This window comes from Plasmodium coatneyi, chromosome 12 (genome assembly GCF_001680005.1).
Source record: "Plasmodium coatneyi strain Hackeri chromosome 12, complete sequence".
NCBI classification, from domain to species: domain Eukaryota; phylum Apicomplexa; class Aconoidasida; order Haemosporida; family Plasmodiidae; genus Plasmodium; species Plasmodium coatneyi.
Window position 1 is genome coordinate 2,769,059 of NC_033567.1, and position 23,259 is coordinate 2,792,317.

The 23,259-nt window shown below is 43.6% G+C and overlaps 4 protein-coding genes across 4 annotated transcripts; 2 read left to right on the forward strand and 2 right to left on the reverse strand.

The window, feature by feature from the left end:
• Positions 1-467: 467 nt before the first annotated feature.
• Positions 468-7,342, reverse strand: PCOAH_00042890 (Uncharacterized protein; the record flags this gene model as incomplete). Its single annotated transcript, XM_020061073.1, has 3 exons — positions 468-2,073; positions 2,219-2,288; positions 2,401-7,342. 3 exons carry the CDS (start codon positions 7,340-7,342, stop codon positions 468-470), a joined length of 6,618 nt encoding a protein of 2,205 aa, XP_019916703.1.
• A 6,825-nt stretch (positions 7,343-14,167) lies between these two features.
• PCOAH_00042900 (Adenosine/AMP deaminase) lies at positions 14,168-17,267 on the reverse strand (the record flags this gene model as incomplete). Its single annotated transcript, XM_020061074.1, has 8 exons — positions 14,168-14,234; positions 14,370-14,486; positions 14,610-14,671; positions 14,820-14,938; positions 15,117-15,295; positions 15,505-16,570; positions 16,674-16,923; positions 17,034-17,267. 8 exons carry the CDS (start codon positions 17,265-17,267, stop codon positions 14,168-14,170), a joined length of 2,094 nt encoding a protein of 697 aa, XP_019916873.1.
• A 2,483-nt stretch (positions 17,268-19,750) lies between these two features.
• Positions 19,751-21,418, forward strand: PCOAH_00042910 (Chromatin assembly factor 1 subunit; the record flags this gene model as incomplete). The annotated part of the gene is made up of 1 exon (XM_020061075.1): positions 19,751-21,418. The coding sequence occupies one exon, from the start codon at positions 19,751-19,753 to the stop codon at positions 21,416-21,418; it is 1,668 nt and encodes a 555-aa protein (XP_019916567.1).
• Positions 21,419-22,314: 896 nt separating this feature from the next.
• PCOAH_00042920 (Uncharacterized protein) lies at positions 22,315-23,259 on the forward strand (the record flags this gene model as incomplete). The annotated part of the gene is made up of 2 exons (XM_020061076.1): positions 22,315-22,621; positions 22,736-23,259. 2 exons carry the CDS (start codon positions 22,315-22,317, stop codon positions 23,257-23,259), a joined length of 831 nt encoding a protein of 276 aa, XP_019917059.1.

Below are 23,259 nucleotides of genomic sequence, written 5' to 3' on the forward strand. Positions count from 1 at the left end.
CTTCAAAGGCGGATCAGGAACCCCTTAAAATTGGGAGTACAATAATGTGCATAATATGCTTATACATAATATGCTTGGCTTGGTGGAAAAACTGGTGCCATTAATAAACCACATAAAAAAATAGGAGGAAATTATTTCAAAATGGAAAATTAAAAATTTGGCGAATGTTAAAAGTTAAACGTGGGGTTTTAAAAAAAATGTTTTCTTTGCTTGGCTATTTTTGCTATTTTGCCCACGTTTAAATTGCAAAGAAAAAAAAAAAATGTGAAAAAAAAGGCATGCCGTAAAATGTGTATGAAAAGGCATGCGTAAGATGTGTACGAAAAGGCAAAAAAGGTGGTGAGTACCAACACCTACCCGCGTGGGGTGGGTTGTTGTCATACACAATGTGCGTTGGGCAGAAGACAAGGTACATAATAGTATCCCTTCTCTACCACTTCACGTCTCTACCACATATGACTGCCCCGTCAGTAATTTAGATCCATGTGCGAACCGTACTGATCGTAGTTCTTGGAGTAGTTGGTATCCGAATCGTTCTGCATGCCATAATTGGGGAAGTTCTGATGAGGGGGTGCGTTATTCACTAGGGGGTAGTCCATGTTACTGTAGGAACTGTTCTGACAGTACATGCCTCTCCCTGTGTTCACGCTGCTGCTATGGTTGTTCATTTGTGATTTGGATGAGCTATATCCGTAGTGCATTCCCTTTCCCCCTCCAGAGATGTGTTCCGAAGAGTGGTGGTGATTTCCACCGGAACTGCCACTGTTGTTGTTGTTGTTGTTGTTGCTACCGTTTGCGTTGCTGCTAGCTGCTTTGGATTTTTTGCCCTCCACGTAGGACGTCCTGTGAGGGTATTCTTCATCCATCTTTGCATAGTCGTATGAGATACTGTTGCTTTCGTTTCTGTCGTGGTGTGCGTGGTGGTGACCGCTCCTGTGGTGATGCCTTCCGTGGTGGTCTCTTCCGTGGTGATCTCTTCCGTGGTGATCACTTCCGTGGTGATCACTTCCATGGTGGTGGTGGTGAGAGTGGTGCACGCCGTGGTGATCACTACCGTGGTGTTCACCTCTTCCGTTGTGGTGGTGGTGGTGTGAGTGATGATGGGAGTGATAAGGGGGGTAATGTTCGATCGAGTTGTCCATCGAATTTTCTACATCGTTTTCCATGGAAGGGTCCATTCCGTGGTCTACCCCATGATCTATCCGATGATCCACCCCACGATCGATGGAAGGATCTATCCCACGATCCAGGGAGGGATCCATCCTGTGGTCATTGTTACAGCTTCCTCCATCGTTGTCCATGTCGTAGTTGCTAGCACAGATAGCCCCTCCTCCTTTAGAGTTCTTCACATAGGCACCGTAATTCTTATTTACGTTATCCAAGTAGGAACAGAAGAGTAACTGTCTGCACACATTATGCTTGTCTAAAAACTCGTAATGGATTTTTAGCGTCTCATCAGCCACTGCTTCCCAGTAATGCCATACCGTTTTGGGGATTCTCACTTTTAGAAGTACCTTTCCATTGGTCTTTTGCGGAACGTTACAACGTAAGTAGGCAAATCCTTGATCATACAAATTTCTTAATTGGATGTCATGCGAATCAGTCGTGCCGTATACTTCATGTAACGTGTACTTCTTCGCCTGTATGAGAAGGTTATCTCCCCAGTCGACCAGGAACTCACACTCTAATGTGAACAAATCTCGTAACACCATTCCTCCAAGTTTATTAAACGTTATTTTAATGAAACAGAAGTTTTTCGAGTAATTTCCATCGGGGAACCCATTGTTTGGATAAATGCCTGAAATTTCAAAGTAGGGTTCGTCTAGCTCGCTCTTCACAGTTGGGAGGATAATGTTGTTGTTGTCGAGGATTAGAATGTCCAATTCAAAGCATTGGTTGGCTCCTTTACTCTTTCTCGGTTTCGTTACAATGTTTTCCTCGTAATACTTTAGCTCATCGTTTACGAAATCCGTGGCCTTCTTGATCAGCTCCTGGTTGTAGAGCGTCAGCGTTCGGTCCAGCACCACCTGCTCGTTGTTGTTATCCATGTTCAGCACGCGCGAGTCGAAGAAGCTAAGGGGGGAAACACATACACATGCACACATGTATAAATGTGTATATATATATATGTATATATGTGCATGCACAGGTGGAGACACATAACGGGTGAAGTGCCTCCACAAAGGGGACCATTTTTCCCCTCTTTCCGTCTGCTTACTCGTTGCGAACCGAGTTGTAGTAGTGCAACTCGGGGATTCCCAGTCTCCACATGACTTCCTTCCAGCAGTCTACAAGGGGGAAAAAAGAAAAAAAAAAAATTGAATGGGTATGGCATCATACGAACGTGCACCGTTAACTGCACCGTGTTGCTAATTGCACCACTAAGTGTATGTGCCTTACTTATATTCCTCTGGTAGTGCTCGGTGGCGAATTTCTGCTTGAGTATGTGGCGGCCGCACGAACGGCACAATGTGCGCTCACTCTGGCGGTAGTAAAAGTCGATTCGAACGTCCCCGATGAACTGATCCCCACGGGTGACGGTCCTCACTTTGATCACGTCCGTATTGGGGAATTCCCACAGTCTCTCGAAAAGCTCATCCACAAGAAGGACGGTTTTAAACCCCGTCACCCGCTGGTTAATCGGGCGAATATTCTTATACAGTTCGCTCGGAACGTCCTCCATTTTGTATGTCTTCCAATTTAAGCCGCTCTTCAGAACAGTCAGATCTTTTAGCATGTCTTTTATTTCCTTATAATTTAAGCATGAATAGTTATTTGCCTTTTTATTAGCACCGTAATTTTTATACATGTAACTGTTTGGATTATCCTTCATCATTCCACCATACGTTCTCATCATTTCATGGTTCCTATTAAAGTGGCTTCTTCTTCTCCTCTTAATTTTTCCCCCTTCTGCTTTTTGGTGACCCTTACTTTTGTATCTCACTTTTCCATCCACGGCCACCATGCTATTTTCATTGGTGGAAGACGGGGTGTTCAAATCTCCTTCCTCGTTTTCGCCAATGTCGTTGGCACCTTCCATGCCTCCTACGCTGCTCTTTCCCCCGTCCGTGTCAACACAGGGAGTGGTTGTTGTCGTTGTGGCCATTCTCAACCCATGGTGATGATTTTCCAATGAAAATTCATCTTTTATATCCATCATTATTCCGTGTTGGTGGTATTCACTATTTTCACCATTGTTGTGATCTCCCATTAAGTGCATTCCTCCTCTTCCACCTTTCTTCCTTCCCATTTCTTCCATGTTATAATTGTAACTTTCCTCATTGCCATCCTTCAATTCGCCCTTTATGGAAAAATGACTTCCACTTAAGGGATCATTGTAGTTGATTCCAGTGGTGGTTCTGTTTATATCTCCTCTCATCATATGGTGGTGAGGTCCCATTCCTTCCATGTCGTCGTAGTCTTCTCCTCCTCCTCTGTTGTAGAAGCGCTGCATCGATGATTGCATTGACTGCATTGCCTCCTGCTGCTCCTGAAGAGTTCTCCTTCTTTTTCCACTCAGACATGCCTCCTTCGTAGGATACGCATCATCGTTTATAAAATATTTGTGGTTGTATTTTTGCTCAAAATTGAAGTAACGGAATTTTTCTCCATTGGGTCCTTTCCTCCTCAGGGAGTAACCATTCGTGACAGGGCCAAGTGCTGCTGCAGCTGCTGCTGCTGCGGCGGCTGCTCCTCGACCTCTTCCTCGACCTGAAGTCAAGCCACTACCCCTTCCTCGTCTGGTCGTATTACCGGATGATGCACCTCCACGACCACTACCTCTCACTCGTTTTTTTTCTCCTCCAAGGGTTGCCGTACCACTGGTTGTTGTTGCTGTTGCACCCGCATCGCCATCTGCTACCATATCAATATTTTTTCCTTTTAACCCTCGTGTGGAATATGTACCCATAAGTTCACTCGAATTGGCCAAATTGATCAAGTCTGCTGTATTGACACCACTCTCTTCTCCCTCATAGCCCTGCTTGAAATGCTTCCCTCCATCTTCCAACTCTCCTTGGGTGTACCCCTCATTGTAATGGTGGGCCAGTCGACCCCCCCTTCCACGGTAGTGCGGGGAGCACAACACAACGTCACCAAATTTCTCCCTCAACTGGAGCAACACTCCCCTCAGGCAGCTAATATACTTCGTTTGTACTACTTTCTTTTTGAGGACGCTCTCGAAGCATGTCACCAGGGTGCTGTTCTGAATGAAGAAGAGGAAGATGGGGTTCATTGGGGTGCACTCGAGCAGATCCTCCCTGTTTGCATCGAGCAGCTGTTCAAGGGTGCGCTTCTCCGTGCTGGACTGGTTAGCCTGATCAACTTTGTCTAATTTGTCTGATTTGTCCCCTCCCGGAGCAGCATCCTCCTTCGTTTCCATCTCCTCGCAAGTTTCTCCACTTTGGTCGATTGTCCCTTCCGGCTCCTTCGTATCCTCCGTTTCGTTGCCCAGTTTTGCCACGTCTGATTTCGCTTCCGCACCGGTCTTCCGTTCATTAGTCGTGACAATAGATGTGAGGAAGGTCTCGTAGTTGAAGCTGAGCTTTGGCACCATGCGCTTCGCCTTCATCTTAAGTCCCTTCTTGTTTAAAATTTTAAAGTACCTTAAGTAGCTAGCCACAGAGACGCTCTCCGCTGTTTTAAAAAAATAATTGCTATACAGCTCATACGTTATATCATCATCACTCAGATACTTACACAGATGCGTGTTCTCACAGCAGAGTTCTACTTCGGTTTCTTCTTCCTTCCTCTTCTGTGTCTCCCTTTTGGTGATAGCTTTGTATATGCACTCATCATCCGTTTGATACGCTCTAGAAATATCGTTAAGGAATGGTTCGTCTGCTAATTCTTCCACTGAGTTGCTGTTCATAACGTCGTCATTCCTTTCGCTCGTCATTATATTTGCATCCCCATTGTGCAGCACTGCGGAGGAGCTCTTATACCTATGGGTTACGTTGCTACTACCGCGGATTGTACCAGTGAGACGCATTCCAAGTGAGCTGCTATGTAATCTACTGGCCGTTGAGATTGTTCCTCGACTTAATCCTGCTCCTCTTCCTCTACCTCGACCACCTCCTCTTCCTACTCCTCCAATTGCCCTTTTCCTATCCTCTGTGCATAGTCTCTTCTTTCCACGCGTTCCCTTCGTTTTGCCATAACCTACTGTGAGTATTCCCTTTCTTCTTTTCCTTCTTTTTCTTTTCACGTTTGTGTTTATGTCGTAATTTTCCTCATCGTCTTCACCGTCTGTCATCCCCTCTCTCATCAACACCACGTCGTTTTCTTCCTGCTCTGTTCTTACTCCTCCCCTGGCATACGGAAAGGAACCCACAGCCGTTCCTTCTGTGTCTCCACTTGGACCGAAATTGCCCCCCATTTGGTAGTAGCTTCTTCCCTCACCTCTTGCGCCTGTACCAGCAGAACCAGACATACCAGGTACAACACCCCCACCAGCGGCACGTTTTCGCATGTTCAGCTTTAACCACAGCTTCCTATTCCCGTAGTAGTTGCTCCTAAAGGAAATATAGTTCCTTCGGATGCTGGAGTTAAAGTTGTATTCCTTCTTGACAAACGAGAAGGACGCATTGAAGAAATGGTAGTTGCTTGGTTCAGCCTTTCCATCCGTTGGGGCGGGGAGGGCACTGCTCGCACTGTAGTTCAAGCCAACATTCGTACCGACATTCGTAACGGCATTCATACCGACATTCATACCGACATTCATATCGACATTCATATCGACATTCGTACCGACGTTCATGTCAATGTTCGTGTCGACGCTGGTGCTGATGCTTGCCCCCAGGGTGGCCGCCCCCACGGCGCTTCCACCACGACCGATTCGACGACTTCCACGGAGACTGTTCAAACGACTACCACGTCGAACACTCCTACACATAGCACGACCACTAGCACGACGACTGGTGCAGCTCCGTATGGCATGTTGTTCTTCCCTCCCGGTGACGGCAATAGATCTGATGCCACTCTCGCTTCTCTTCTTCCTTCCTCCTCTTCCTCTCTTGCTAATTCCCCTGCTTAATTTGGGATAGTCCCTGAGGCTCAGTCCATGGTAGTACGCCCCCTTGCCTATTTGAGAATGTATTCGTGCGCTGGGATCATCCATTTCAAGGTCATCCCCCATTCTGCTTCCACCATTCGTGCTGTACATGCCACCGTGGTAATAATCATTTGGATCGTCAAAATGGCTTCCACTATGCATAGCCCCAGCATTGTGGAAGGCCTTCCCTACACCGTAGCTGGTGCCACTCATCATGGGGTAACCACTACTTGTAGACTTTTTCTTGTTCTTAAATCTTTGCCATTTCATCCCTCCATCGTCTTCGTCGTCAACTTCGTCGTCTTCCTCTTCCTCCCCCATTGGATTAAACTCCCTATTCAAATAAAGTCGACTGCTTTTATGTTCGTGCCGCAAGGATCCATAATGACTACCATCCTTGCTCATCGTCGTGGAGGATGTTACGTTCCCGTTAATCATGTTTTTCCCATTTGCCAAACTCATCATTTTTTCTTTCCCATAGGTAGGAATAATTCCTCCACGTACTCGGTGATCAGAATATTTACCCGACGAATGGTGGTAAGCCATGTTGCTTCTCTGAATCCTACCCTTCCCCGTATTGTCGTCACCGTTAACGCCATCTTTCAATAGAGCTGCTGCACGTTTGGGGGAGACGGCATTCATCGTGTAGAACTCTTCTTCCTCCTCTTTTCCATGATCACCACTGCCGTACCCATTGCCATACTTTCTACAGTAGTTAAGGTATTCTAGAACGCCTGGGGGAATGCTACTGTTGGTGCTGCCTTTCTTCTCAAAGTCGACTATATTCGCTGGGTTCTCACTACCGATAAGGTCTGCATCGTAGGGGAGATTACTTCCATTTGCTCTGTTCGCATTTGCCACACGTGCAAAGTGGGCAAACTGGTTCTTCATGTGCGTGCCATTCTGGCGTCCCAAATGATTTGCGTATACTCCATTTCGTGAATCCAGGGAGGCCTCCTGGTCTCCGACATTTTCTTCATCTTTAATCCCTTTCACTACGTTGCCACCCATTCGACTGGGGGAGTTGCTCGTTGGGCAATTGCTGTTACTCTCTTCCTGCGGATTGCCAATCCCGCCTGTGTTACCACCTTTACCGTTGAGGTTTCCTCCGTTCAGGTTCCCTCCTTTTCGGCTGTACATGTATTTATGGACGCTGGATTGAATGCTTCTTCCGTTATTCTTAGTTGCTGTATTGGGATTCACGGAGACGTTTATTAGGGTGTCCTCCGGGTTGTTCGGGCTGAAACTGCCGTTAGGATTAACGACGCTCACGTTAGTCATGCTACTCATGGCCAGCTATTGCCCACGCTTCCGTAGGTGCTGGATACCTTTTACAAGTGTCTGTATCGCCTTGTCCTCTCTGAACAGCAGCGTTGTAATAATTCACGTAGTCGTAATTGGGATATTATTGTGTGACTGAAGTTTTAACTGTTGATGACGCTCTCATTGTCTCTCGCCTCTTTCTCGTTAGAGTCGTTTATATGTCGTGTTGGGTGATGGAACTTGGATCATATATGCATTATAGGATTCATCTCCCATTTTTTTTTTTTTTCCTGTTCGCACAAATGGTGGCTCGTGAGAACATTACTCCTCCTGCACGAGTATATACGACGAGTGCCTGTGTGCATATACCTTTGCACGCAGCCCACTATGCTCACTTATCGCTCCTCCAATTATTCCTTTCGCTTTGCTGGGTGCGCCCCTTCGCCCGTGCAAAGGGGGGCTAACTAAGGCTATGTAATCTGGTCTAATATGATCTAATCTGATCTAATATGATATAATATGACCTAATATGATCTAATCTGTGTGAATTCCCTCCTCTTTCTTTCTTCGACGTGGGGCGGGGGGTTCACTACATGTGAAGGTTTGCACTCATGCACGCAAACAACTATAATCACACAAACATGTATTGACACACAAACAGCTATAATCACACAAACACGTATAGCATCACAAACACGTGTAGCAACACAAACATGCACAGACACGCTCGCGCGCAAACGCGGTGCACTTAAAAACGGGGCGAAGCGACCCAGTATTTATCCAATCAAACGGGGCAAAACACTGGTGCTTTCGCCTAGTAAGCTACAAAGTGGTACCAAATGGGATATTCAAAAAAAAAAAAAAAAAAACACAAATGTAACTAAAAAAGTGGGGCAAATGAATGCGGAAAAAAAGTGCCTGCACATACACATATATATGTATATATGTATACACTATATATGCATGAATAGGCTGGTGCGCAAGAGAGTCGAAAGATAGGTAGGCGCAAAGTTTAAAAGAGTTGCGTTTCCCTTAATCAAGTCATCACAATTAAAAATAACTAAAAAGTGAGGAACGAACACACGATGCAGCGTTGTTTAGGTCCGCACCGAGGCGCAAGCGCGCAAACACGATGGCAAGCACATGTACATGCAAAGCATGCAGTGCACTTGTAGGTATTAAGAATATTGTGCGCGCAAGTACGCGTATATGAATTCTCCGGATCATATACCTCCGTTCATAAATCAAGTCGTACTAAAAAGGCTGGAAAAGAAAAAAAAAAAAAAGTGTTTTTTTCCTCTTCCTTGTGCTCTCACATGGAGTTTTTCAGCCTCCTCAGTCCTGCGCGTGGCACGGAAAAGGGGAGCGTGAGAAACTCACAAGTGGGAGCTCGCCTGATGCAAGTACGAACTATTACCAGCGCACCACCGTATTCAAAGTGGGGTAATCAATAGGACAATGAACACAGGATGCGCGGGTAACAGACGAACAGAGGTGAATGAGCACAAGCGAATCAACGCAAACAAGTCAACACAAAACAGAATGAACAAGAAAATCAGAATAAATCGTATGAACAGAATATGCAGAAAAAAAAAAAAAAAAAAAAAAAAGCTAGCTGCTTAGCGCTTAAAAGGACAAAGTAAAAAATATCTCGAAAAAAAGAAAAAAAGGGGGAAAAAAAAAAAAAATGAATAAATTAATAAAATAATAAAATAATAAATAATCAAAAAAATAAAGATTTGGACAAATTCTCTAAAAGGTAACTTTAAAAAAAAAAATTTAAAAGAAGGTAAAGAATGAATATATACATAAGTAATAAACGCGATGCATACAATATATTTAATCAACTTTCAAAAGATTGCGAGTGAAAAAAGCATGGAAAAAAAAAAAAATCGTCAGAACAAATATGCATATGAAAAAAGAAATACATATTTTATTTATTACTTGGTTTAGTTTTTTCCTTTTCCTTTGCGAAAAAAGAAAAAAAAAGTATACGCAATAAAATACGTGCATACAAGAGGAAATGATCAAAAAGAAACGATACGAAACGAAAGACGCAAAATGAAAGGACGCAAAATGAAAGGACGCAAAATGGAAAGACGCGAAACGAAAGGAACCGAAACTCAGATTTAGAGGCTACTGAAGGTGCAACAAGGAAAAGAATACCCGAATAGCGTATGTCCACTCTCGTGCTCGCACAATGAGGGGGTGGCGCGGGATAATTTTATGCAATGAGCGTTGTACGTATATGCACGGGTGGCAATATGGTTGCATGAAAATAGATCAAAGCAGTGGATGTTAAGATAATCTATTCATAATCGCATGGATGAAGGAAAAGAAAAGAAAAAAAAAATATCACTTTTGCTATATATCATAAAATAAACGCACCCTTTATTTTACAATACTGCTACATGGACGGGTCGGAAAACAAGTCTGAAAAAAAAGAAAAAAAAAAGGTGCTATTAAGGGCGGAAACATGAAATGAAAAATAAATGGAAAAAAAAAAAAAAAAAAAGTGAACGCTGCATTAATAAAAATACAATACGCTTTTTACATATTGCACTAAAGAAAAAAAATGGACCAAAATATATGCATAAACGTGTACGCACGATGGCAAAATGTAATTCAAAAAGGAAAAAAAGTTGAAAAAGATAAAAAGACCGGCCTCGCAAGGAACATATATAATTATGCAGCTTAGAGCAACGCAGGGAAGGAAAGCAATAATGTATATTGCATGAAAAATGGTTTTAAAAAAAGGCAATGCTTATCGCGTGGTGAAAAAAAAAAAAATGTTACAAAAGTGTCCCCATAAAAAAGACTAAAAATGGGAAAGCATAAATATAAAATGAACATAAATTAAAATTAAAATGAAAATTAAAAAAAAAAAAAAAAACGCACTTTCTAGTGTGGAGGGCACCATGCATTTCGACGCAAATCGATCAATGCCTTGTCTGCGCCTGCTTGATGATATGAAAAAAAAAAAACAGGATGATAAAAATGGGGGGCCAAGTAATTGCGGTCAAGTAAAGCCGGTACAGAGAACTAACGCCCGTATTATGCACGCATGACTGCACGCACAAATGTTAGCCAAAAGGAGGTGTAAATGTAAGGCAGTTGCGCTGCGTAACACGCTCACACCGCAGTGGGACTCTCTACCCGCTTTGCCGTTTTCACACCGCACACAGGTGTTCAGTTCATATACATGGAACTCAGTGTCGAATAGTGCACGAATCGCTAAATGCTCTTGTTCGGTTTGAGCAGGTGCGTCTGCAGTTGGCAAGGAGTGCACGAGAATACACGTCAGTGAATAATATATATACGTATGTGCGTACGCTGGCGCAAGGCAAGCAGCACGGCGAACAGCAAAGTGGTGACAGCAGCGTGTCGGTGATACCCACGTGGTTGTGGCAACGCCGCAAAAGTGAATAACGTATGTTGGAGCATACACGTTCAGGTGGGGAAAAATGACTCCTCTGAGAAAAGGGGGGAGTAAAGTGCGGCAACTCCCGTGAGGATAGAATTACACGATAGTTGCTGGATAGTTGCACGATAGTATCGACAAGGTTACACGTTAAAGGGAGTGGGAGAGAGATACATACGCGCTCATACAAAACAACAAGTGTTGGTATTGTAGGAACCGCTTATGCAAGTCTCTCCACACGCGTGCGTGCGAATCGCACGGGGGGAATACGAAGTGGATGAATAAATAAGTTTGCGCGTTGGTACTATATGTACGTATTTACATATGATTACGCTGAAAAAGAAAAAAAATAATAAAATAAAAAAGCGATATAGGATGCTTATGTTACATTTCCATAACTTCATGTGAACGTTCGGTAGGAACACAGAGAGGTAAGTTCCCTTCTATAAAACAGGAGCAATTTTTATTTTTTCTCTACATGTGGAAAACTGTTTCTTTTAAATTCTCTACATTTATTTTTTTTTCACGTTTTTTTTTTTTTTTTTACAAATAAAAATGTATGTATGCTGCGCATGTATACATTATGTACAGATACTGTACGAGGCGCACAAATCGCGTGAACATATTTTTATAACGGATTGATCATTTTATGGGATGTGATAATAATTTCTCGCGTAACCTGATCTAATTTGCTGCGCGAGGATGACACAGATTCGCACTACGCAGTGTTACGACCCGTGCGTATGAACGAAGTTGGGCGCTGAGCATTGTTGTTACGCGTGTCACAAGTATGCACAAAAAAGTACGCATATTTGATCTGCCTATTATTTTATATGCCTACTTATATATGTGCATTTATTTTTTGTTTTGTGTTGCATCCATTTGGTGCACAACGACGCGGCAAGTGTTGTAATTGCCCCGCCGTGGCGTGTATCCATCTGTGCACCGGAGCTCGCAAATGGGGAATCGCACAGGAGCGCCCCACACGTGAACACAAGTGTGGTGCTCATATGTGGTGACGTGGCTCGAAATTAACACCCTTTTTTAAGGCATTCTTAAGGCCTTTTTAAACCCCCCAGAACAGTTTTCCACATCGCAACAAATAGTTGCTCTGTGCATGTTGAGTTCCAAAGGTGGCATTTTAATTTACATCTATGTAACACTGCCACTAAGAAGGGAACATATTTTTTTTTTTTTTTTAAAAGTTAACCCCCTTCGACTGCATGCAAAGTGGGCATATGACATTCGTCAATTTTACAAGAATATTCTTTTTTTTAAAAAAAAAAAAAAGCATTGCTCTGGTGTCGTGCGAATTTGAGCATTTTTGCGCATGTTGCCTTATTTAGGTTTTTTTTTTTTTTTTTTTTAACTTTTTGTGAATTAACGGAAAATAGGGTGTGGGAAGGGCGTCGTTCTGTTCTCCGCAGAGAGGAAAAAAAAAAAAAAAAAAAAAATATATGTATATATATATATATATGTGTTGTATATACTATATATATAACATGTTATATATACAACATACATATATTATATAAATTTATATGTACACGGATTTGTAGAAGCTACGGCCCGTTTTAATCCATTTATGCCACTTAGCCTGTTTGTTCCATTTGAAATCCTTTTTTTTTACCTCCCCCTTTTTTGCATACAACGGAGGGGAGTAGTAGTGTTATTCCCCTGACGGGCTGGTTACCTGGTTGACATATTCTTTGTAACGCGGCGCTGTGAAGTCACCACAAGTGGAAAACGCACCATTCGACGGTCGTACGTGGCACATTCCCCTGACATACACTCCATGACGTATGGATGTGTACTCGTCGATCCACACCATCCCCCTGCCATGTATCATCTTTACGCGTATGCAAACAAAGCGCTCAGGAGTGCCGTGTTATGTTCTCATAGAGATGTGTATGTGCAACAGGGGCATACACCCTTACAGCACATTTTAAAATTGTTCCATCGTTCCTCAACACGGTAACAATCAGCAGATCCATAACCATAAGGTGTAAACCTACCCAATCTGCATGCTTCCTGTGAATTGAATGCTGCATCGCGGTGAGAAGGAACATTTAAAAGGTAAACTGTGGTACACCCGTTCCTTCCACCAATGAGCAACAGATTTGGTTCTGACGTTTGATGGCCCCACGTATGTATTATTCCTCCTACTCGAAAACGTTCTCCCTGAACCATATGGGAACACAATGGAACACACAGTACGCAGCCCCGCAAAAGCGTAAAGCATAGTATACACACATAATTGACCGCGTATGTGTATGAATATCCATGCACATGGGGACTTTCCCATCCGACATTCACTCATGAGGAATGTGAACCTGGTTAGAAACTCCCCTGGTCATTTTTAATGGCATCGTACCTTTCCCCCCTTTTAAAAATAACATTCCAGTAAATTTTTTTTTTTAATTCCCCGTATGCTAAAAAGTGATGCTTCGTTATGAAATCTTCAGTTCGCAGCCTCTCTTGGGCATATGTCCCCCCCGCATGATGGCCAAAATGTGCATCCGAAGGGGGAAAATATACATTTATAAAGTGGAGGAATATAAAAAAAAACCTACACATGGCACGCTGAGGGATAAGTGCACCCTCGTTGATACTACTTTGTGCGCTCCCCTTCGGTCATATTTTAAAAAGGATCAATTTTTAAATGCTTACGCGACGACGTCGTAAAGGTGTTCTCTCAAAAGAGCATACACAGGGTGACCGTTTTATCTGACCTCTGCGTCCGTCGTTTTTTTCTTTTTGTTTCGTTTGCCATAGTTGGCATTAAAGGAAAAGGTCAATAATGAGTATCCTCGTTCTGCACACACCTGTTTACCTCCTCCCCTTTTTTACGTACCACACGTACTGATAAGTTCGTGGTGTTATTCCGAAATGGAACTTTTAATGTACGATGGGGTGAAACACGTTCATGTGCTACCCATGAAGGTTATTCTGATTGGCCACCAAATGTGTTGAACTGTCAGAGGGAAAATCCCGTTTGAAGGGAGAACATGCACTGCGTTGTGTACGTGCAACAGCGCAGTGTTGTTTTGCATGCTTAGAAAAAAAAAAAAAAAATGTAAAACTTGGCTAGCTGTAATCAAAATATGACCAATTCACATGAACGGTTAATAAAAAAATGCACATTTTAGCTAGCTGCCATCAAAATATGACAAATTTGTATGAACGGTTAAAAAAAAAAAAAAAAAAAAGACGGGGGAAGGTCATTCTGCGCAGCGAACATTACCGTTGTCTGCAAACGGGAATAAAAAGGGACTGCCATTTCGGCCATATGCCGTACACATGAACGTATGTTCAATTGGACACTTTTGCATCCATACGACTGGTGGACAATTTAAAGGACTCCGATCGAGGAAGCACACACACGGAAAGACGTACCAGGAAGGGGAAGAATATCTCTACGGGGCAATCCCTCACGCGTCACTTGTGTAATTCGCCAGTCTCCAAAGGTTTTCATTCTCTTCTTCAAAGGTATTCTTCCTGCAGTGGTGATGGTGAGGCGTGTAAGTGTCATCCACAAAAGGAGTGACTTATCCATTTACGACCGCTACTGCTATTGCATGCATTTATTTGTGCAGGCCATATATGACGCCCACGCACTCGTGTTGCAACTACCTGTACGCCACCCTCGTGTTGGGTATGTTCGTTTTCTCCGGGTGGTTTTCAAAATTTGTCACTCCATTAGTTGTGTCTGTGCCCAACCAGTGCTTCTTGAAGGATGGTTCGTACCCGCTGAGGGGGAGAGTGAAAGGAAAAAGAAGAAGACATAGTTACATTTTTCCTTTTTTTTTACCATTTTGCGAAATCGCAACAAGAGTGCTACTTCAAATGAAAGAAGGGCCAATTTATTCTCACCTCTGCATTACGGAATTCCTTGCTATTTCGCATAAGTCCACGGTGGTGAGCTTCCATATGTGCTTTGAAAGGGAAATACGAATGGGTGAAAGGCAAATGGGCAGGGGGGGGAATAAATGAGCAAAAGGGGATTCATCACTGGTGGGTACTCCTCATCCGTGGTGAGTATTCCCCACTCTTTGTGAACACTCCCCGTGAGAGTTATATTACCGCACACACGGAGTACTCCTCCAGCAGGGGCTCGTCCGTGAAGTGGAACATGAGAGGGTCGTCCGTGGACAGGGACACGTTAAGGCCAATTTTGAAGAAGCGCTTAAACGGGTTTTTCTCTACGGGGGTGGGGTGAAGGTAGTTTGGCATGTCTGAGCGATCGTCGGTTGGCAGTTCGCTGGCGAGGCGCATTTAAAAACACACACGCATATATACATGAGAAAAGGCAAAACCTCCTCCCGCGTGATGCACCCTGTTCGCAGTGAACCTTTCGCGAAGGACTACGTGGAGGCATACCGATCTGCAAAAAGAGGGCGTTGTTGGAGAGGGGCGAAACGGCCAACCCGATCTGCTTCAAATAGTAGAGGTACAGCAAAACGGGCGATTTCCTCAAATTTATTCCGTGGTTTATTCTGTCTGCCAGGAGGAACATGGTGGCTAGGTGGCTTATGTTTCCGATTTCGCCGCAGTGGGGTCTGCCATAGGGGGGAAAAAAGGTATACCATGGGGGGACACATACAATATATGGCGTGCATGTGTACTCTTGAAGGGGAACATTGCACATCCTTAATGGAGAAAAATTTTTGCGAAATTGCTGAGGACATTGTAGGGGAGGATGGGTTCCCCTTGAAAATGCTACACGAATGGCGCGTACGCATTGACTCGCCATTTTTGGTGTACTCACCTGAAAGCCATGGGGCGGAGGTGCCGACTGACCAGAAAATCATTGAGGGTTCTTATGTTAGCGTACATGTAGTATGCGTAGTAGGAGTAGGGGGGGTTGTTCTCACTGGTGTATTTATCTGGAGTAGGAAGCTCGCCACCCCTGGAGGTGTATTTCGAAATGGCTGACTCATCATCGACGCTGTCCCAACCGACGACTTGCTGGAGGAAGGCAAAGATTTCTTTGTTCAGTTGTGGATTTTTTACAGCTTCAAAACAAGGTTGGAATATGTTACTTAGAAAATCTGCAAAGGAATTAATTAGCTTCCTCTTTTTATATATATGGTAAAGTCTTGGCACTTGAATAATCCATCGTACAGAAGGACTGGACAGATTATTCTGTAGAACCCATTTGGCTAGCTTTTTCCATTCATTTGGGTTCTGTCCATATATAGATATACGCCACTCCACATGTTGATATTTCGATTTCTCTAAATTTTTTATTTCTTGTTTTGTAATTTCGGCTAGATATCTTCCTTCGATGTAGTTATCCGTTTTCAAAAATATTTCTCTTAACAGTTTCTGTCCAAATGGGTTGTACTTATCGTTGAAGAGGTCGAACCTATGGAAGCAGCTTCCTAGCGCGCTAACGGCTAGTGTGTCTACGGTTGCTTCATATGCCGTTATCTTCAATTTCTGGTCGAAAATATCTTTAAGGGTCATTTTGCTACCATCTTCGTTCATATACACTACGGTGTTAGGTTCCGTTTTGTACTTATCTCTAATGAACCGTAGTAATACCTTCTGCTGCATGCAGGCTGAGTGGTGTACATGCGCATCTACCTTCCTAATGTTGTAGAAGTCCCTGTGTTTTATGTTAGCCGTTTCGCGTAACTCTAGAGACCCATTAAACATAAGGTGGAAATCGAATTTCTGTTCGAGGTACTTCAATCTTTGATAACAGAAACTTTTGCAGGCGGGGTCCTGCACGGCTTCCATTATTTCTTGAATGGCTGATAGGTACTCCTCCGTCGACTTGATGTTTGCGTGTTCTGGTAGCTTGTTCGCTTCGGTGCATTGGTCTTTACCTGTATAGGGGGGCACAGTAAGCATCATGTAGAGGATGTACGGGCCCATTTCGCAAAGAAGTAACTGGCATAACAATGATGTAGCGCATCACGCGGGGCTTACTCTTCGGCCCAACATCCACCTCAGGGTTCCAGTGAACGAAGAAAATCCCATCGACAAAATTGAGAAAAGCGTTACAGTTCTCCAAAATAACCACCTTGCTGGGGTTGTAAATTGGCTCATCCGACTTGGTGTCTTCGTTCTCCTTCGGTTCGCTGGCATTTAAGTAGCTTCTCTTTTCTACCAACGTCGTGTCGATGTCAATGAACGGTTTTATAAACTCGTCCCGCAGGTTACATAGCTTCAGGATTCTCTGCGTGCAAGGGGGGGGAGTGCAACTGTGAAGCGTATGCACTACGAATAGGCAACGCTACCCATGTGATACCCATGTGATGCCCATTTGCTGCACCACTCGAGCAATACCTTAGTGACTTCCACCTCCTCACGCGGAATGACCCCAGTAGACGACAGGGTGAAGATGAACCGACTGGAACTGTTCAAATCTGGCAGCTCCTTTCTCACGAGGGCGTTCTCATCATACTTTATTCTTGCATGGGACGACGCATTCATCACCGTCTCGTACAGAATGTCCCACCCCTTTTTTTTTTTCTTCAGCAGAGTTTCACCCAAGTCGCCGTTGATGTTTGGTTGCTTCATTGTTGCTCAAAGGTTAGAAGCGTGAAATGGGGAAAATGTGCCACTTTTTTTCAAACAAACCCAATTCGCGAGTTGTGAAATGATCACAGAAAGAGCTGCAGCAAAATGGTGAAGAAGTGTCCCTGCACGTGCGATGTTGCAAAGGAGACGACGCATGCGTTTGTACAGGAGTGAACGATTGGACGTGCTTGCACAGGATCAAAGAGGAACAGGCACACACAGAAGTTGTATGAATAGCAGGATGTTCCTTTTTTTTCAGCACAAGGGAAAGGGTTGTTCTCCACCGACCCGTTGCAAATCAGTTATGTGTACAATTTTTTTATTACGTATATTTTTTTCATCACAATATTTGAGCAAATCGGGCCAGCCTCTATCCTTTGTGGTTTACAATGCTTACCTGTCGATGAACAGTTCGTCGCATAGCAACTCCCGTAGCATTTTTTTTGCCAAAGGGGGGTGGAAAAACCTGTCATGTACAACTGTTCGCATTTTAATTATGAGTGTAGTGGATGGATCCCCCTTTTTTTTTGTTCGCAAGGTGCTTCTCTTTTAATCGAATCAAATGACGACGCCCATGGGGTTGCCACTCCGTGGTGGTTATGCATATACCATTTTTGTGGTAACTCATGTGAGTTTGCCCACGTTGTTGGACCTTTCAATTTGTGAAGAAATGGAAAAAAAAAAGGGGGGGTTAATTTTTTATCAATTCTGTTAATTTCCATTGTCGTATTTTTTTTTCCCCCTTGTGGCAAAGATTGAAATGGGGATGTAGAGGAAGACCTCGTTGGGGGGACCGCACCAAAAGGCGCAAGGACACTTGCATAACGCATGAGAGGTTGTATATACGTATTTATATGTACGTGTCGTGTGGGGGGGACCTTTCTTTTTATGCGCAATTGCGCTTGAGTATTCTGGCCGCTTGCCACACACCTGTGTATTCCCACATTTTTTCAAAAACAGAAGAAATGTATAGACGACTTTACAACGCTGCCTTTTTCAAATGCGTCTTTACGTTTGCATGAACTGGATTGATGTGTTGCAAATTCCAGTGCAGTGCAAGAATTAGCTAGCTGGTTAAAAAAAAAAAAAAAAAAAAAAAAAAAATTTGAACTGTTCAGGTAAACTCCTCATTCATGCAATTTTACACAAATGTGTGCAAAGCGAGAAGAACTCCGATGTGAATAAGCTTTATTGTCATTACAAGCTTGTTAACAATTAACCTCCTTGTTAGATCTAAACATAGTTGGTATAAACAAACTGTGTGAATTGCCCCCACGAAAGTGCAATGATAAGAATTTTGTTTTTACTTCTGTACCAGTTTTAGCAATTTTTCAGCAAGCTCTTTTTTTTATTTTTTTTTTGTTCATGGTATATCGCTCTGAGTTACCGATTAGTAAAAATTATCAACCCGGTTATATGGATGCATCCAATTTACACCCTTGGGACGTCTACCTTTGTCTATCTTCCCACGTAGCAATATGCGCAATGGTAGGGGAGCATTTCCTTAAATGCTTGTATGACCCCCCGCCCCAAAGGGGGAGACACTTTCCTTTGTCTATAGGTGTTCATCTGAGGCTTTCCTTCTTTAACAAAAGGGCACAAGGGATGAAGGAAACCTTAGCATGTGCCGTCCATTCACCACATTGCTACGCATGTTTTGCTACTTCACTGCTAAGCTGCCTATTTGATATGGGTGAAGAGTCCCTTTTTTTTTTCTTTGAGCTTTCAAAAGAGTGAAAAAGAACTTAGGAGATTTATAAAAGTTAGGAGCACATCATACCGAAACAATTTGAGAATAGGATTTTTTGGGAGGGGGAAGTCAATTCAGCATGTTCCAAATGGTATTTTTTGATTATTACTTTATTCTTTTTTCTTTGCTTAAATTTTCTTTTCTTTTTTTTTTTTTTTAAATTTTAAAATTGGCACACGAACGCGTTCAGTGTAATGTGCGCATGGAACAAAAAAAAAAAAAAAAAAAAAAAAAAACATACATACATGCATACATGTACGTATACACAAAAGAACGCATTACACGGCGGGGACACAAAGCGCTTTTTCAAATTTTTCGAAATGTGCCAAGCCGACAAACGAGCGAAGGCCACTCTTGTGCGTTTCGAATGAATTTCCAGGCTCACCCCGTCATACGCTCGATTTCACAAGACGATTTCTAATTTTCCACTCCGCATGTGTGGAAAACACGCCACCTTCTGGAGCAGGGCTAACACGTGAGTTAGAAGTTTGTGTGGTGCTACGTACAACTTCCTCCTCTCCTGGGGTGACTAAAATGGGGAAGTGTTCCCAATGATGCCTCCGCGTTAGCTTTTATAATATATACACACACGTGAGGGCACGCGAGGCGTAAGTCGGGCTTAAGTCCGGCTTAAGTTCGGCTTAGTGACACAACCCCTGAGCATGCACAGAGGAAGGCAACCAGTCAGTTATTCACATCTGCACCGCGCAAGGGGAGGAGCACTTCTGCAAAAATGATGGACGTCGTGCGAGAAAGAAACAGGAACTTCGACCTGAGCGATTCGTATGAAGGGCGGAGTCCTGCGTTGACGGAGCCGCACAGTGGCAACACCTTTGTCATGAGCAACAATGTAAGTAGTGGGAACACCCCGATTATGAGCAACAATATAAGTAGCGGCAACCCCGCCAGTGAGGCATGCGTGGACATTAGTAACGAACGGTATATCATCTGGAGGAGGAACACGCCATTTCTGTACAATACTCTGTTGAGGAACAAGCTGGAGTGGCCCTCTCTGACGGTCGAATTTATAGGCGTCGATAACTCCTTCAAGGCTAAGACGAATTATTTCACAAATAAGATCCTCCTCGGCACATATACGTCGAATCAGGATTCAGAATACGTATACATTGGGGAGGTGAAGGCACCACTGTACTCAACAAAGGAGGACGTCTTACAGTATGAAAACTACACAGGGTTTATAAACAACAAAAAGAAGAAAAAGGGTTACCCACTCCCTTCCTTTGAAGTAAAGGCGAAGTTACTACACCCAGGGGAAGTCATAAGAGCTACTCACCTACCAAGCAACTCGTTTTTTATTGTTACCCAGACGTGCAATGGAAATATATTGCTCTTTGACTATACAAAGCATCCTTCGTTCCCCTCAGATACATCCACTTGTTACCCTCAGATGATCCTGAAGGGGCACAATGGGGAAGGCAATGGCCTCTGTTGGAACATTAATCGTGTTTACGATAGTTGCGCCAAGCAAAGCGTTCCGTTTGAGGAGGAGGTCGACCCTGATGTGACAGACGCAACGGATGGAACTAATGGGATTGGAACAATGGAGGAAGAAAACGAAGAAGACAGTAATGATGAAGTCCTTGGTGATGTAAACACGAGCAACTTACTTCTAGCCTCGTGTGCATCCGATGGAAGCATATGCCTCTGGGATATAAACAAAGGAACGAAGAGCAACGAAGTGCCCAGAACGTATGGAATAAATAAAACCGGAAAAGGTGCCGATTATAATTTTAAGATTTATGAAAATACACCCACGTTAAGTCCTCTATGCACGTGGATACATAAAAATGAAGAGACGTCACTGAATGACATATTTTTTCACCCCAAATTTAAAAACGTCTTGGGGGTCTGTGATGACAATGGTTGTATGAGTCTATATGACGTAAGGGCCAAAACATTTTTTTCCAAAGCGGAGCTCAATTTTAAAGAACACAATGCACCTATGAATACCTTCTCTTTTGATACCTTTTCTGAATACACCTTTTCTTCTGGGTATTCAGACGGATTAATAGCCATCTGGGACTTGAGGCACGAAAAAGAATCCCTCCTTCAGATAGATTATCACACACAGAGTATTAATAGGATAAAATTCTGCCTGATGCAGTCAGGTATTTTTGGATCCTGTTCTGATGATGGCACAGCATGTATTTGGGACATTTCCAGGAATTCTTTAAATTATTCACAGGTACAAAAAATGGAGGACGACATTTATAATAATCCGAAGAAGATCCCAAAGCAGCTGCTCTTTGTTCATGGAGGCCACGTTGGAAGTGTGTATGACCTTTCTTGGGCCAACAGCAACACCTTCTTGGTGGCCACAGTGGGCGTGGACAACTCCCTCCAGGTGTGGCACATGAACGAGCAGTTCTTGTTTCAGTGACAAAGCATTTAACGTAGTGGTAGGGTTTCGTATCCTCATGGACGAACAAATGGTGACATATTGAAGAAAAAACGTCCTTTAACTTTCAACGTGGGAACATACACATGTGGGAGAGACCCACATCCCCGTGTTTCCCCAAAATGGATCAGGCATTTTCACCGCTGGGGGAGATTTCTTTTATTTTTAACGTTGCCAGATCGCATGGCAGGGAAAACGCCAACGTAACATTCCCGAGCCAATATCAGCATTGCAACGCTCCCGCTCCGGAAACTTCCAAATGATGTGACAAATGGACAAGTAAAGGGGGACCTATTCACATACTGACTGAGGCAACCCATGCTGTCACAAGATATTACATTTTTCTTTCCACACAAAATATATTTTTTTTTTTTTTTAAACACAAAAATGCTTTCTTTTAAAGGTTAGGTTAGGTGATTTTTTTTTTTTTTTTTTTTTACACTTGGAGGAAAAGGGGTGTTTTCTAAACTTCAATCCGTCTGGTGCGTCGCGCTCGTTGGCGGAGGGGGCACTCCCTCAAGACACGCACGTAACGCGCACAATGGCACTCGCAACAAATGCTGAAATAGGAATATGGGAAATGGTCCCCACTTTGGAACTGCTGCGAAATGATCCGCTAGTCCTTTTACTCATCATGAGTCTCCACATCGAGGTTTGGCGAGGTCGCCCAGGGAAGATTCTTTTGGGTGTGCTCTCTCTGACTATACTCGTTGCACATTAGGCAAGCCTTTCCTCAAATGATCACCCCGATGCTAGGCATTTTTTTTTCCGATCGCAGTTCCTCCCCGCAGGGTATAGTCCCGCATGTGTGTCTACCTCCCAAAAGAGGAACCTTCCTGCCCATCTGCACACACACGTCCAGTTAAGCCAATCACATAATGATGACAAGTGACACAAGTGAAGATGCCAACGGGGGAGAAAACGATAGCCTCCATGAGAATGCAGAAAATAGGAATGACGAGGAGGACATAAAATATAAAAAACCAGAGACGCACACAAATTTTTGGAAATCCTTCGGACTTGGTACCAAAGCAGGAAAGCTCCTTTACCACCTGTACGGGGAGAAAAGCAAAATAACCCCCGCTCTTATCAGCACGAAGAGGGCTACTAAGGATGACCAACAGATGAGTGAACCTGCTGAAGTGGAGAGGAGACGTCCCCAAGTCAGCTACCCGGAGTTCAAAAGTGGGTACCATTACGGGGGTCCACTCTCCCCACGATGCAGCCGTTTTGCTACATCTGGGCAAGTTACCTGCTAATCCGGTCATCTGCTAATCAAGCCTATTTCCACCCCCGCAGAGCCCGTCCGGAAGGAACACCCAATAGACACTATACCGCATAGGAAGCCCCTGGCGAAGATCCTGGAGGACACAAAAAATTATGAATGCATCAAAGAGCTTCCTGCACGGATTGAACAGAATCGAATTCTGGAAAAAAAAAAACTTAGCGAACTTTTCTTTGGTTACAAATGTAAAGTCCTCCCCCCCAGTTGCTCTCCAGCCGTCTTAACGGAAGAGGAGAAAAGGGAGGCAATTCAAACAGCTGAGAAAACTTTCTCAGACATGAGGAATTCCAGTTGCAAAGAAGACAACATTAAGGAAGGTATGAAAATTTATCTAGCCGAGTTGATGACAGAACTTAGAGAAAAGGTGGACCAGTACAATCAGCTTGTCTCCCTTGGAGTGCCACACAAGGACGGTGTCTCTCCGACGGATAAAGAATGCAACGAATATGAATATAAAAAAATTCAGCTGGTCAACGAAATTGAGGCTTGCAAAAGGAACATTCAGAAGACGAACGCTGTGCTGGAGTCGTCCAAGTGA